A 15,617-nucleotide genomic window follows, 5' to 3' on the forward strand; every position below is an offset into this window, starting at 1 on the left:
AAGTTTTCCACCACAATGCGCTCTATGTCTCTTGATACACAATTCATACTCTTGAAGCAACAATGAATTATTGGTACAGTTTTCTCAAATAAAGAACAATTAATTGTGTATATTCTCTGCCAGATTGCTATTTCCTCTCCTTATATCATGTGCATTATTATATTGGAGCATCATGCTTCATTTGTGTTTACAATCACAAACAAATGTGAAACCTTTTATCAAATTAATGAGTAGTGAACTATTGTTGCTGTTTAGTACAGAGGGATATTTATAGTTGTTTTTCCCCATGTCTGGGGGAAATGAAATCTCTTCCTCTCATTTAAAAAACAGTTAAGTAATATGAGAAATCACAAAATAGAAGAGTTTGTCAGCACAAAAGTACTCATTTCTTTTGACCATTGTTTGCTTCTTACTCCCCAATATATGAACAACAAACACAATGCATTCAGAACTTCCAAAATGTTGCTTACTTATTCAAACTCAGCAAAGAAAATAATAGACTAAAATTCTACCAAATTGGAATCGGGGGATTGGGAAAAGCAGTGATTGGGGAGAGTAAGCAAGCATTAAGTCAGCAAAAGATAAAATAGAGAAAGGGAGCGGGGGGAAAGCACACACACCTGTATAGAAAAGGGGAATATGTTAAACATTTTCTGCCCAGAATATTTTTTCTTCCAAATCCCAGTTGTATCCTTAGCCCCCCAAAAATTGAAATCCTGTTGTTTAATAGTGGATTCTGAAGGCAGGAATGACAAAGAGGATGTAGCCTTCTAATATTGCGAAGTTTGTAAAAACATCCTTGGCCATAGCTCCAGCCTTAGTCTTTATGCTAGCAGATCCATCAGCATTTATGGTGATGAGCGTCACACAGAAAATCAGATTATACTTTTCTCAGAAAAACTAAAGAATCAACATCCACAGAATCTTTGTTCCTAAATCCCTACCATCAAAAATAAGAAAAAATTGAGAAGCTGTACAAGATGCCAAAGAAAACTGTCATGACTACTTTTCTCAATAGCTATTGCCCTTTTATAACATTGTGAATGTAGCCCAGTTGACAACTTGCTTCCTGTTTTCTTAGCCTTTATCTGGCACTGTTCTCATGTATGAAACCTGTCCATATACAAGGTAAATGAAAAACTAGGAGAGATACCTGTCTGAACATAAATATATTCATGCAATAGAAGTGTTGTAGCAATAAATATGAACTGACATTTTTAGTAGTCAATTTAGAATATACATTTATAATCTGTTTTGATTATATGCCTGTTTTGCTGATACTATATTTATTTCTTACTGAAACCAGGTATGAATCTCCAGAAATTGCTCTGAATTGCGGAATCATGTTAAGAGAATGCATCAGACACGAACCACTGGCGAAAATAATCTTGTGGTCAGAACAATTTTATGACTTCTTCAGATACGTGGAAATGTCAACATTTGACATTGCTTCAGATGCATTTGCAACTTTCAAGGTTATTTAGTTTATATTTGACAACTATTAAAATTTTATATTATGACTTCCCCAATTCATTTTGGAAAATATATCAAACAATCACATCAGAGAGCTACAAAATAACATAGTTAAAATTACAGAAATAACTCCAGTATTAAAATGTACATAGGACCTTTTAAAAAAAGAAATAAGCGACAACATATGGCAATTCAGATGTTGAATTCCAGCAATATAATGATAAGGGTTAATGGGAATTACAACCTTGGTAATATTTGGAAGGCTGCAGGTTCCCCATCCCTGAATAAAAATCTCAGAACTGGTTATTATTGTATCATTTTTCTTGAAGGCAAAAGTATGCCTCAATTGAATTCTGTGGTTAATTATCCTGTGAATAATTAACAACTAAAGGAAAAAGAATATTGTTAATAACTCTGCTTTCGGGCATCCTGAAATTATAGGAAAGGAGAGGGAATATCTTTTAAATAACAGTGTCTTCTCTTATTTCAAGGATTTACTTACCAGGCACAAATTGCTGAGTGCAGAATTCTTGGAACAGCATTATGATAGGGTATGTGTTTTTATTTCTTCATTATAATTTCTGTCAACTATCAGAACTATCATCACATTATGAGAGAAAAAAAAGAATAAAACATTTCTTGTCCAGCTAAATATTTTTATTTTCAGCATTTTCTGATTCATTGTACCAATGCAAGTTGAACCTGGGATGTCTTCAGTGTTGGACAGGAAATTGTTGCAGTTATCTTAAAAATTCTAAGAATGAAATTGTTGTTGTAAAGAGCAAACAACACACCCTTACTATTTTGCCATTCCTGGTATGTTATGCTAATCAGAGAAATATGTATGACAGACTTGCTCCATCTACTGGCCACAGCTGAAGATAAAAATATAAAGCTGGCTGTTTATAATCTCAAGTATATGATTGCCTAAAGAGTTAACTGAAAACTCCTTTCAGTTAGCTGTAGAATATTTGTTCAGAAGTTTTGTATGTGTTGCAGAAGAAAAATGCTAGAAAAATTTAGAGCAGTCTCCTCCATATATCTAAATGTATTGGAATTCAGTTCCTATGATTCTCAGCCAGTTCTCTCATTGCTTTCTTTTTATCATTGTTTGAGCCAAATCATTTGGGAACATTGTGTTGATTAGAAAGGCCATAATTATTTTTTTTCCCATCCAGTTCTTCAGTGAATATGAAAAATTGCTCCACTCAGAAAACTATGTAACAAAACGACAGTCACTTAAGGTAAAAAAAAAAAAATCATTGTGCAGTAATAAAAGAATGACCTAGTTATTCTGTTTGTCTACATTAAAATAAAATGCATCAATCAGGAGGATTCTGCACTTTAGGAAGCTTGTATGTTAAATGTGTAATTTGTCAATACCAATTCTATATGTTTTGCCAGTTAAATAATAACTAATGCTTTAAAGTTACATGTAATGTAGATCTCTCCTTTTTACTGTAAACACTATTCGTCTTTTTTATTGGAAGCTACGGTAGTAAAAAAAACTTTTTGCCATTTTGTCCCACCTTCCTTGCATCTCTGGTCTAATCTGGAAGAAGGCTTGCTTCCCATTTGCTCTTGTGCTTCCATTTAACAATTATCTGGTCCATGACCACATCCATTTTTTTCTGATTTTTGGAATTAAGCCAGATACTCATCAATTTAGGTGGCTGGTGTGGGTCTTCCGGGCTGTGTGGCCGTGGTCTTGAAGTTTTGTTTCCTAACGTTTCGCCAGCACCTGTGACCGGCATCTTCAGAGTGCAGGAGCACAGACAGGAGCAGTTCTCTCTGTGCTCTCAGAGAGAACTGCTCCTGTCTGTGCTCCTGCACTCTGAAGATGCCGGTCACAGGTGCTGGCGAAACGTTAGGAAACAAAACTTCAAGACCACGGCCACACAGCCCGGAAGACCCACACCAGCCATCGTATGCCGGTCATGAAAGCCTTCGACAATACACTCATCAATTTACATAGCAGAGAATAAGGCATAATAGTAAATTAGCCTAATATCACTACTCTTTTGAAAATAATAATTGTGCAAAAAGAACAAAGGTTTGAATACAACCATTGGCTCTGTTAACTACCGCTGCCTGTGTGCTTTATAATCCTTATGAAAAAACTATCCTGTTCTCTTATTCTATAGCTACTTGGTGAATTGCTACTGGATAGACACAACTTCACAATTATGACAAAATATATCAGTAAACCTGAAAATCTCAAGCTAATGATGAATCTTTTACGGGACAAAAGTCGCAACATTCAGTTTGAGGCCTTCCATGTCTTTAAGGTAAAAAAGATCACTTTGAAATAATATTGTTATTTAAATGGAGATGAAAATGATTAATACTGATCTACCACCACAATACAATGTAATTGGATAGTAGGATTTGAATAATTGGGAAACCCTAATGCTTATGCATGTGTTGCATATGGTACATTGTACTTCAGTCCTTGTAATTTTATGCATAGTGTTGAGAAAACTCTATTCCTCTGCTAATTTTTTCTAATACATTCTGATTTTAATTTTTATTTTTCTGAAAAATTTTTTGCAGGTGTTTGTAGCCAATCCTAACAAGACGCAACCTATATTAGATATTCTCTTAAAGAACCAGACCAAACTTATTGAGTTTCTCAGCAAGTTTCAGAACGACAGGACCGAGGATGAACAATTTAATGATGAGAAGACCTATTTAGTTAAACAGATCAGGGATTTGAAAAGACCAGCACAACAAGAAGCCTAATCTTCTATAAACCCCTAAAATATTAAATCCAAATTCAGCATTTGCTGTTAGATATTCAGCATCAGGCACTCTTATCACTTCATGAGGAACATTACTGCTAATCTGCTGTTCAGTGAACAGTTTGTTTGTTTTTTTTCTTCTCTTTATTTTTTAGTCCGAGTTGACAAACCTAGCTGCTGCTTTCTTGCACAATGTGGACTTTCTTGATATTTGTGTCTGAATTCAAGCACACTGCTTGTTTTTAGAAGTCCGGGGTGGGGGTGGGATGGGAAAGATTATTGGTTCATGAAACAAACATAGAAGATAGTTTGGGATAGGAGAGACGGTATTAGAGTAGTTTGCGACAGGGTGCATGCTAGCAAATCTGATTCAATCCATATGTTTGCACTTAACCTTGTATGAGATGCGAGCACAATGTGATCTGTGCATATCTGGCACCATAGTATAAGATTATATGCCTTGATTTTTTTAAAAAAAATGTGCAGTGCTTTAATTGTAATCAAAGGGGAAATGTATCTAAGATGTGAGCTTTCTGGGATGAACAGTTGTCTTGCAAATAAAATTGATACTGAAACATAGCAACTTCTAAGAGTGACATCTCAGAGTTCATAAGGAAAATGTATATATGCCTTTCATTGCTTTATAGTTTGTTTTTGAGAGTGATTTTCTGAGAATTGAGATGTAGACTTGGAAATACATTATAAATTTTTTTGTTAATTTTACTTCAAAGTGTTTCAGACAATAGAGCTTAGCAGTGACACTTTGTATTTCATTTCAACAATGCTTGTTTTCTTCTGTATATAACTCCTACGCTGCTCATTTCTTTAAAAATGATTTAATTTGTACAGCAGAGGAATGTTAATGTATTAGTCTGTAACTTTTACCTGATACTGATACTGAGTTTTGCAAAATGAAAGCTCATGTGAAATGATACTTTGGATCACATGAAAATACTGATTTCACATTTCTTAAATACTGCAGCATTAAAAAGAATCCATTTTTTTCTGTATTTGCAGATATAATGCAGTGCCATCAGTTAGAGTAGACTAAAAAAATAGCTCTGGAACCCACTAACTTGTATTCTTTAATGTTGGCCTTCTCCATTTATGTTAGTGCTGTGTTCGGCCAATTGTAAATTATAAAGATTATGCTAAATTAATTCAGATTTGTTTTTTCTTGTGGGTATAAAGAGAAGCTCTCTTTTCATATAGTTAGTATAATAGTTGTGTTGGTATTTAACTTATATTTCCCCTTCAACAACCATAATTTTCATAACTGTCCTAGTGTCAATATCTTGTTCCTTAATGCTGCAAACTATCAGTATTTATTTTTTTTAAAGACTGATTTTGCACCACTTTTTTGTTACTGTGATCATAACAGAAATGCTAGATATATCTAAACTATGTTATCAAAATCTTATCTATTCATCGTAATAGTAGTACTGAGATCACAACCAGCCAACTTTGTGAATTAGGGGTATGAAAGTTCAAATTCCGCATGATTGAATCTGACTGAGAATGCTATACAATTATTTATTGCTTTCTAGCTTCTATATGATTAAATTATTTCACAAATGATTAATCTGCTGATTGACATTTTAGCTAATTTTTAAAGCCTTCATGAAGGAAGTTGGAATACAGTCCAGCAAATAGGATTCTGATAATGTTGGATATCAACATGGCTATGCTTCTTTCAGCAGCCATAAACCATTTGTCCTTTGCAAAATGGTCTGTAATATCTACTGAAAAAAAAATCATAATCCTTTATTGAATCATTTATATAAACAGGCAAAACAACCATGGAGGTGGTAATATTATAGTTCAGTACTCTGTCCTTTTTTTATATTTTGGTTTATTATAGCTAAGACAAGGAAATATTAGGTGGCAAGTTATTCTCCATTATGCATAAGGCTTCCACTTTTAGGAAAAAAATATAGACATGCTAAAAGTTGTATATGTGTGTGTGTATATATACATCTCTGTGTGTGTGTGTGTGTACATACACACACACACACACACATATATATCTAAATAGATATATGAAAGTTAAAAGATGGATCTGGATATTGATTTTGCTTCTCTATTATTTGGCATGGGACAAAATGGCTATACTTTTAAAAAAACATTAATCCTTGGAGTGTTGGCTTTCAGAAAAAAGTTGTATTTAAGACCATTTGATGTGCTATTCATATTAAAAACTATTGTACTGGAAATGGTTTCTTATCTGTGTGAAGGCTTAAAGATATTACTAAAAGTTATTTAATGTGAGCTTTTTGTTTCTTTTCTAAATGTGTACAATTGTAAATCTACTTCCACTAAAGCATTTCATCCCTTCAAATGAATGCATTTCTTATTAGAAGATCTGGCTGGCCCCTTAATTTAAATTGAAATAAAATTTTGAAGAAACACAAATTGTGTGCTATAATATGTATCAAGAAGGTTTACCCAAATCTGAGTATTTCTCCTAAGAAGTATACCTTCCCCACTTGTAAACTTTCAGTAAAATTTTCACACCAAGTAAAAAATAATATCCAACATGACAAATTTCCCAGTTGTTGTATTCATGTTCTATGTTGTTAATTGTTTTTTTTAAAGTGTCTTAAGTTAAACAGTGATCCTGCTAATAGAAATGGTCAGGTATATTTGGAAGTAAAAAAATAATGCTAATATTTTTTAGGACAGATTTCTGCAAAATTATTTGAGGTTATATCTATTTTACTGCTATAGTCTTCTCCAAAGTATTCTAATAATTATTTATGGGTGCTGAAAACGTTAAGGCATCTGAGCAATCTTCCATTTAAATCTTCCATTTAAATCTCTTTAAAGTTTCAATCTTTAGGGTAGAGTTGCCATTGAATATTATAAATAAGACTATGTCATATCGCAAATTGTCTTGGGGTTCATTAATGATTACCTAGGATGGCCTCCACATACCAGTTTTCTATAAGAGTAGTACTTCCCACCTCTCAGAAGTGTATTTACTGTTAAAAGTTTCATGCAGTTTTTTAAAATACTCAAATCTGCAGCACCAATAAAATGCCCCCCCCAAAGCTTTCTGCTGGCAACTTATGCAAAAATGTATTAAAATTATTTATGGTATTACTGTTGTTCATTACACACTCAAAACTTTTGTCTTTGAAACTTAACTGAAATGTTCAAATATAAAGTTTCGTACATCTTGGAATAGCATATTTGTAGAAATAAAATTCCCCTAATTTTTGCAAGATTCTTATATCTTCTTTTGTCACTGCTCCCAGCAGAATCAAAAGAAAATGCATTCTAACTAAAAGCTGGCAGAGGGGCTGGTAACCTATGAAGTTAAATCAGAATAAGTTGAGCTAACTTATTTGTACTAAGAAGAAAGTATGCTTAAATCTTCTTAGGTATAGACAAAACTGGGTTGCTTTGGGAGGGAAGCATACAGTTAAAACATGCCTAAAATCAGCATATTGCATGTCCCGTGTCTGTCTTGTCCTCATCTTAACCTAACCTTGGGGGATGAAGTAGGTGGTTCCTAGGTAAGACATTAAATGGATATACGGTTCTATCGGTTTACCATTGGAGCCAAATCTACCATAAAATAACCAATTTAGTCTTTACCACTGTCATCTATTGAATTATTTTAGAATCCCACTGTTCCACTTTAGGAGGGAGAGATCTAGTTCGCAGTCCTGACTCCTCCAGTTTCTAAAGCCTACCCTTCACAGTCCACAGGGGGAAGGGATATTGGCATTCTCCTGTGCAGTAGCTTAGCTGAGAAGATCAAACTAAGAATGTAGGCATCTACTCATATCAGGCCATAGGAGTTTTTAAAAAGCAATTTATTCAGGATAGAACACTAGAAACAATAGTCTAGTACATACCTTTGAATTTGGTTGATACAGCCAGAAAAGGTGCAGTAAGGATATGGAAGAAGAGAACCCAGTGCTTCCCATTAAGAAATATCAAGGGGAATAAACTACAGCTATCTGAGGATTGAGCATATTTAGAAGGCTTATTTGGATGTATAACTGGCACCATCATCTTAGGGTGGCTTCCAATAATAAAATCACAAAATATTAAAGAATCAGCATCTGAAATGCACCCCTGTATTTTACTGGCAGCTAATGCACTGCTCACAGAACAGGAGTAATGTATGCCCAAATACTTTTCTTGCCTTAGCATTCTGTACCAGCTGCAATCTCCAAACCATCTTCAAAGGTAGACTCACAGAAGATGTCACAATAATCCAAGGAGAGGTGACCAACCCATCCCCTACTGTGACCAGACTATCTCCACCCAGAAATGGATGATTAACTAACTGAAGTTGTGCATACCTGCTCCTAATAGAAGCCTGACAATTTAGAGAGAAGTAGAAAATTTGGGGGAAGAATGGGGGAATAGAACAGAACAGAACAACATGCAGGTGGAAGTCATAGCTAGAATCCATGCTAATATTTTGTTTCTGAACCTATTTGTTTCTAAGATTTCCAAACTTATCCTTGATAAGTGACTTAGTTTCTTACATGCTATGGAGAAAGAATAGTCAGAAATCAAATATCTTGTTGTATCTTGTCAGAAGAACAGAGTGGACTCTTATGTACCTAACCCACTGCAACAGAGGGATGTCTAGAACAGTTTATATGTAGTCCATTTCAGTTTTGCATGTATTCAATCAAAGCTTTTGGTATGTGACTTTCTCAGATGTACATTTTCCTGAATAAAATTTGGGAAAATGCAAACTTAATGTGAACCAAACTAATTTTTCTAGCATCCCAAATTTGGTACAGACAACCAGCACAAAATCTGGTTTTATATTTAAATAGCTTGCTGTGAAACTGACTTAACAGTGAGATTGCACACACTGTCTGCCTCTGCTTCTATGTTGTTAAATATGCCTTTATCCAGCTGCTATGATTATGAGAATTTCTCTGGTTTGATTCAGGGTTGCTTGGGTTGTACTTAATTTCTCAAGCAGAAATAAATATTTGTGTGAATTTGCCCTGTAAAATTTAAGAATGGTATATGTTTTCCCTATCGAACTTGTAAAAAGGTCTTCCTCTTTGTTCACTCTCTCCTTTGTTCCATGCAGTTTCCTAGATCTTGGTCAGTTATTCACAAACTTGATTTAAGCTTCTCTGCCCACCAGACATGTAGTCTACAGTGTACTTAATCAATGAGTTGGCTATTGTGGGTCTTGTAGTCTGCCATACCTGGCTGGGAAGGCAGTGTGCATGCTTTTTTTTTTTTTTTTTTAGCAAAGGTTTAGTTCACAGTTAACCAATTTTGCTTGTGTACTTACATACTCGTGTCAGCCCTTTGAAGTAGACCAGGTCAGGTAACAGACACCACAAGAAAAAAACAAAAACAAAAACAAAAAGACACCAGAACTCAACTCTATTGATTTAGACTAAAATAACAGAATCTTGAAAGCCTGGCAGCATTTTTCCTTCTCTTCCTCTTACACCAAAGGGAATTAAAATGGGGCAAACTTTCTTTCTCATGCCTTCCTGTTTTCCTGCCCTAAGTTCATGAACTAGTGATTGCTGCATATTCAAGGTTTCTCTGCAACTTAGAATCAACTATATTGTGACTTCCTTTAAGATCTTGGGAAGAAAACAAAAAGTATATCTCAGTGCCTCACAACATAACAGCCTATGAACATTTCCCTGACAGACTTCATGCCTAAAACAAAAGCAACTAAGCAAAGAATGTTTATTTCTAATAATTATCCTATGCACTATACAGTGGGGCAAAAAAGTATTTAGTCAGCCACCAATTGTGCAAGTTCTCCCACTTAAAAAGATGAGAGAGGCCTGTAATTTTCATCATAGGTATACCTCAACTATGAGAGACAAAATGGGGAAAAAAATCCAGAAAATCACATTGTCTGATTTTTAAAGAATTTATTTGCAAATCATGGTGGAAAATAAGTATTTGGTCACCTACAAACAAGCAAGATGTCTGGCTCTCACAGACCTGTAACAACTACTTTAAGAGGCTCCTCTGTCCTCCACTCGTTGCCTGTAGTAATGGCACCTGTTTGACCTTGTTATCAGTATAAAAGACACCTGTCCACAACCTCAAACAGTCACACTCCAAATTCCACTATGGCCAAGACCAAAGAGCTGTTGAAGGACACCAGAAACAAAATTGTAGACCTGCACCAGGCTGGGAAGACTGAATCTGCAATAGGCAAGCAGCTTGGTGTGAAGAAATCAACTGTGGGAGCAATAATTAGAAAATGGAAGACATACAAGACCACTGATAATCTCCCTCGATCTGGGGCTCCATGCAAGATCTCACCCTGTGGGGTCAAAATGATCACAAGAACAGTGAGCAAAAATCCCAGAACCACATGGGGGGACCTAGTGAATGACCTGCAGAGAGCTGGGACCAAAGTAACAAAGGCTACCATCAGTAACACACTATGCTGCCAGGGACTCAAATCCTGCAGTGCCAGACGTGTCCCCCTGCTTAAGCCAGTGCATCTCCGGGCCTGTCTGAAGTTTGCTAGAGAGCATTTGGATGATCCAGAAGAGGATTGGGAGAATGTCATATGGTCAGATGAAACCAAAGTAGAAAGTTTTGGTCTAAACTCAACTCGTTGTGTTTGGAGGAGAGAGAATGCTGAGTTGCATCCAAAGAAACCATACCTACTGTGAAGCATGGGGGTGGAAACATCATGCTTTGGGGCTGTTTTTCTGCAAAGGGATCAGGACGACTGATCCGTGTAAAGGAAAGAATGAATGGGGCCATGTATCGTGAGATTTTGAGTGAACACCTCCTTCCATCAGTGAGGGCATTGAAGATGAAACGTGGCTGGGTCTTTCAGCATGACAATGATCCCAAACACACCGCCCGGGCAACGAAGGAGTGGCTTCGTAAGAAGCATTTCAAGGTCCTGGAGTGGCCTAGCCAGTCTCCAGATCTCAACCCCATGGAAAACCTTTGGAGGGAGTTGAAAGTCCGTGTTGCCCAGCGACAGCCCCAAAACATCACTGCTCTAGAGGAGATCTGCATGGAGGAATGGGCCAAAATACCAGCAACAGTGTGTGAAAACCTTGTGAAGACTTACAGAAAACGTTTGACCTCTGTCATTGCCAACAAAGGATATATAACAAAGTATTGAGATGAACTTTTGACATTGACCAAATACTTATTTTCCACCATGATTTGCAAATAAATTCTTTAAAAATCAGACAATGTGATTTTCTGGATTTTTTTCCCCATTTTGTCTCTCATAGTTGAGGTATACCTATGATGAAAATTACAGGCCTCTCTCATCTTTTTAAGTGGGAGAACTTGCACAATTGGTGGCTGACTAAATACTTTTTTGCCCCACTGTATATATTCTGAAGGCGTTCTGAAAAAAATAAAAATGATGGTGATCTATAGCCTAATGCTTTTTTTGGAAGTATATCCAGCTGCCCAGGAAAAAGAGATAAACTGAACTAGAGAAACATCTGGAAGGCTAAAGGAAGTGGTGACACCAAGGCAGTCTTTTTATGAGAATGCCCGTATGTTTTCAAAATGTAACCATCAGCTTAGGAAGGTTGGGAACCATGGTCCAGTTGCTATAGATCTATCGGAGACGATGATAACCATATTTTATGCTAGCCTCTCTGACCAAGACATCTCTCTCTCTTAGTTCTACTGTAGACATTGCTGGGCAATATGTGAAGACCTTAAGAGTGGGCATAATTGCTGCTTGGCACTTTCCATTCTTGAAATGGAAATGTTTTCTCCCCAGATGCATAGCCTGAATTTCAACTATTTTCCCATTGTGCAATGGTGACAAAAATTGGTTGGAAAGTTTGTATTAAATGAACTATGACCTGTAAGTTAATTTTGCTTTACGTTGTCATGCCATAATGCATTTTTCTGTTTTGCAGAAGTTAATTTCTTATGTGCTATGACCCAATCAAGTCTACAAAATCCTATTGAGGATAGAAGGTGGATTACAACATTCTAAGCCCTGTGAAATGGAACAGCCTAATTGTTTAAGAAAAAAAATGTGAATGCTAGAACTGTATGTGCTGTAACCCATCATTGCATTTATATTAAATAGAAGAATCTTGGGGTTTCTAGAATGGGACAGAGACAAAAACCATAGGAGCTTCCTAGGTGACTTGGGGCAGTCTCTCTCAGATCAACCTATCTCATGGGGTTGCTGCTGTGGGGAGTGTCTACAGGTAGTCCTCAGGTTATGACAGTAATTGGGACCAGAATTTCCTTTGCTAAGCGATGTTGTTGTAAAGCAAGATGTCATGTGACCACATTGCTTAGCGACAGCAATCCCAGCAGTCCCCACTGCTGTTGTTAAGGGAGGACTGGTGGGGAAAGGCAGGAATCCAGGCAAGCAGGCTGGGAGGTGAGAGCTATGGGTGGGCACGTGAGAGCTGCAGGCAAGTGCTACAGAGTACAGATGGGTGGGTGCTATGGGCGGGTGCTACAGAGTGTGGGCAGGCAAAAATTCTATGGAACTTGTGACCTCCTGCCAGCTTCTCCATTGACTTTGCGTGTGGGAAGCCAGCAGGGAAAGTCACAAATGGCGATAATGTGACCATGGGATGCTGCAACCATCCTAAGTGTGAGCTGGTTGCCAAGTTCCCGAATTAAGATAACATGACTGTGGGGATGCTGCAATGGCCGCAATTTTGAGGACTAGTCATAAGTCCTCATTTAGCGCTGTCATAAATTTGAAAGGTCGCTGAATGAGTGGTCATAACCCAAGGACTACTTGTATTTATAAATATAATGGTGTGGCTGTGAGTTAATGGCTCCTCTGTACCCGGGACTTTGTCATCGTTGGTCTTGGATGGGATAGCACTGCCCCAGACAGACCCAGTGCGCAATTTGGGGGTCCTCCTGGACTCACGGCTCCTGCTCGAAGAGCAGGTGGCAGCCGTGGCCAGGAGGGCTTTTGCACAGCTTCGGGTTGTGCACCAGTTACGCCCTTTCCTGGATCAGGATCCCCTGCGAACAGTCACTCATGCCCTTGTTATCTCCCAGATAGACTACTGCAATGCGCTCTACATGGGGCTACCCTTGAAGAGCATCCGGAAGCTTCACCTGGTCCAGAATGCGGCCGTGCAAGCAATTTTTGGGGCCCGAAGAAGGACCCATATAACACCTTTGCTCCGTGAGCTGCATTGGGTACCGGTCTGCTTCCGGGTCCAATTCAAGGTGTTGGTTATCACCTTTAAAGCCCTACATGGCATGGGACCAGGTTACCTGAAGGACTGCCTCGCCCCCACGATTTCAACCCGTCCCACCCCATCTCACAGAGAAGGCATGCTCTGGATCCCCGCAGTAAAAGAACTTTGATTAGTGGGGTCCAGAAGGCGGGCCTTCTCTGCTGTAGCCCCTGCCCTTTGGAACATCTTGCCCCCAGGGGTGAGACAGGCCCCCTCACTCCAGGCCTTTTGGAAGGATTTGAAGACCTGGCTCTGCCATCTGGCCTGAGGCGGGGAGGAAGGATATCAAAAATGGGGTTGGCTGGCCCCTTAGCAGCCTGGTGTGGCCTCTATCGGCCTCCTGGATTTTTTAGCCTTTTTATCTTTCTCTTTGTAACTTTGGTTTTATAATCTTTTAATTATGTATTGCCGATTTTAGTTTGTTGTAAGTCATCTAGAGTCCCCTGTTGTGGGGAGATGGGCGGGGACAAGTCAAATTAATAATAATAATAATAATAATAATAATAATAATAATAATATGGTTGGGGGCAGAGCTAATATATTGAAAGGCTTTATAATACAAACCATGTAACTAATGAAGCCATGGCCAATATCATAATTAATTCAGGTCTTGGGGAAGCCAAAGCTAGCTTACTCAAGCCCAAACTATTTGAATATGATTGCCATGGAGGTAGATTTCTCTGTAGAAAGGAAATCACTTTGCAAAACAGGTATTAAAAATAATGGTTATGAAGTGAACATGTTTGACTTCAGATATCTGAGAAGGTAAGTAGAGGACAAAAAGAATTAATGCTACTGCACGGGCCATAAAAAGTTGCACTGTCTCATGTTAGGTCCTCAGTTCAAATTCAATCATTATTGCCTACATTTTAATTAAATTGATTTTTCATCTAATCAAGTAACCAGTTTAACTGCATTCTTAATTAAAATTCAGTTCTATACAATTAAAGGCCGCTTGAAATGGAGGACAGCATGTGCATTTATTTAACTATAAAAGTCTTCTGGCTTTGAGAACTCAAATAATGCCACTGTATCAAACCATCAAGAAGTCGCTGATTGCTAAAGGCTGGATCATATGTCTATTCCTTCTCTTGGTATAGATCAGGGATAGGGAATCTACAGCATTCCAATTCTCGATGAAATGTAATTCCCAGCATCCCTCACCACTGGTCTTTATTGGGAGTTGAAGTTCAGAAACTTCTGGAGGCCTCAAGCTTCCTATCTCTGATATAGGACTGATAATAAAGCTGATAATTTGCTGGGCAGAAATGTCAAGAAGGAGCCCCAGGTGCCAGTTAAAATATTGGCCCCATTAGGTAGACCAGACCATAAAATCAACTCCACAGGAAGGCAAAAACTATTTTTATTCAGACTGGCTATAACAGAATCTTGTCTCTTTGTGCTGTACCTCTTCCTCCTCTTCCTTCTTATAGTTCGGGGAATTAGTTTGCCTGATCTGCTTCCAAATGTTATCTTGTTCTGGGCTTAAAAAATGCATACAGGTAGTCCTCAGTTAACAACCATTTGCTCAGCGACCATTCAAAGTTACAGTGGCACTGAACAAGGAGACTTCCAGCCAGCCGGTCCTTGATGATGTGGCTGTTGCAGTGTCCTGCAGTCACATGATCACCATTTGCTACCTTCACTGTTGGCTTCTGACAAGCAAAATCAACAGGGGATCTGGCAAGAGGTCACAAATAGCAATCACATGATGTCACACTTAATGACCGTGCGGGATTCAGAGTTGATGGCAACCAGTACTGCCACAACCGCCATTGTAAATTGGCATAGTCACATGATGTTGTACTTTATGACCATGTCGCTTAATAGAGTTGCTGGTCCCAATTACCATCATTAAGTGAGGACTACCTGTATCTCCTTCAAGGTCATCTTCTATAACCATAATAAGGCATTATATGCTCCTGGAAATGGGTGGCTAATGCACCATCAGGTCATGGGATCTTTCATCTCTTCTTCTTAATGGCAGCCCAGATAACCCTCCTTCAAAGTCAGTCCTCTAAAACCAATAAGAACATGAAGACAAAGGATCATGGATGTATTCAGAGAGGCTTTAGATTCACTGTATCCAAAGTTTTCCCATTCTGGTCTCTCATATATGTTTACAAATCTCTTACCAAAATCATCCACCCTTCTCTGTGTTCCAATCATATATCAATCTTCCAAAAATGGAAAGTTCTGTAAACATTCCATAAAATGCCATAGA

General features: G+C 37.7%; 1 protein-coding gene across 2 annotated transcripts in view; it reads left to right on the forward strand.

Moving 5' to 3' along the window:
• CAB39 (calcium binding protein 39) overlaps positions 1–6,482 on the forward strand; it is a 41,386-nt gene extending 34,904 nt beyond the window's left edge. For both annotated transcript variants that reach the window (XM_088131772.1, XM_088131773.1), the window contains 5 exons: positions 1,307–1,475; positions 1,965–2,024; positions 2,652–2,717; positions 3,618–3,761; positions 4,027–6,482. In XM_088131772.1, coding sequence (XP_087987898.1) covers positions 1,307–1,475; positions 1,965–2,024; positions 2,652–2,717; positions 3,618–3,761; positions 4,027–4,215 — 628 coding nt within the window. In that variant the 3' untranslated portion in view covers positions 4,216–6,482. The remainder of the gene's footprint in view (positions 1–1,306; positions 1,476–1,964; positions 2,025–2,651; positions 2,718–3,617; positions 3,762–4,026) is intronic.
• The last annotated feature ends 9,135 nt before the right edge of the window (positions 6,483–15,617 follow it).

The sequence above is a fragment of the Python bivittatus genome, unplaced genomic scaffold (assembly GCF_059951505.1).
Source record: "Python bivittatus isolate LINGU-HERP-01145 unplaced genomic scaffold, Pbiv_v1 ctg000980_np1212, whole genome shotgun sequence".
NCBI lineage: Eukaryota > Metazoa > Chordata > Lepidosauria > Squamata > Pythonidae > Python > Python bivittatus.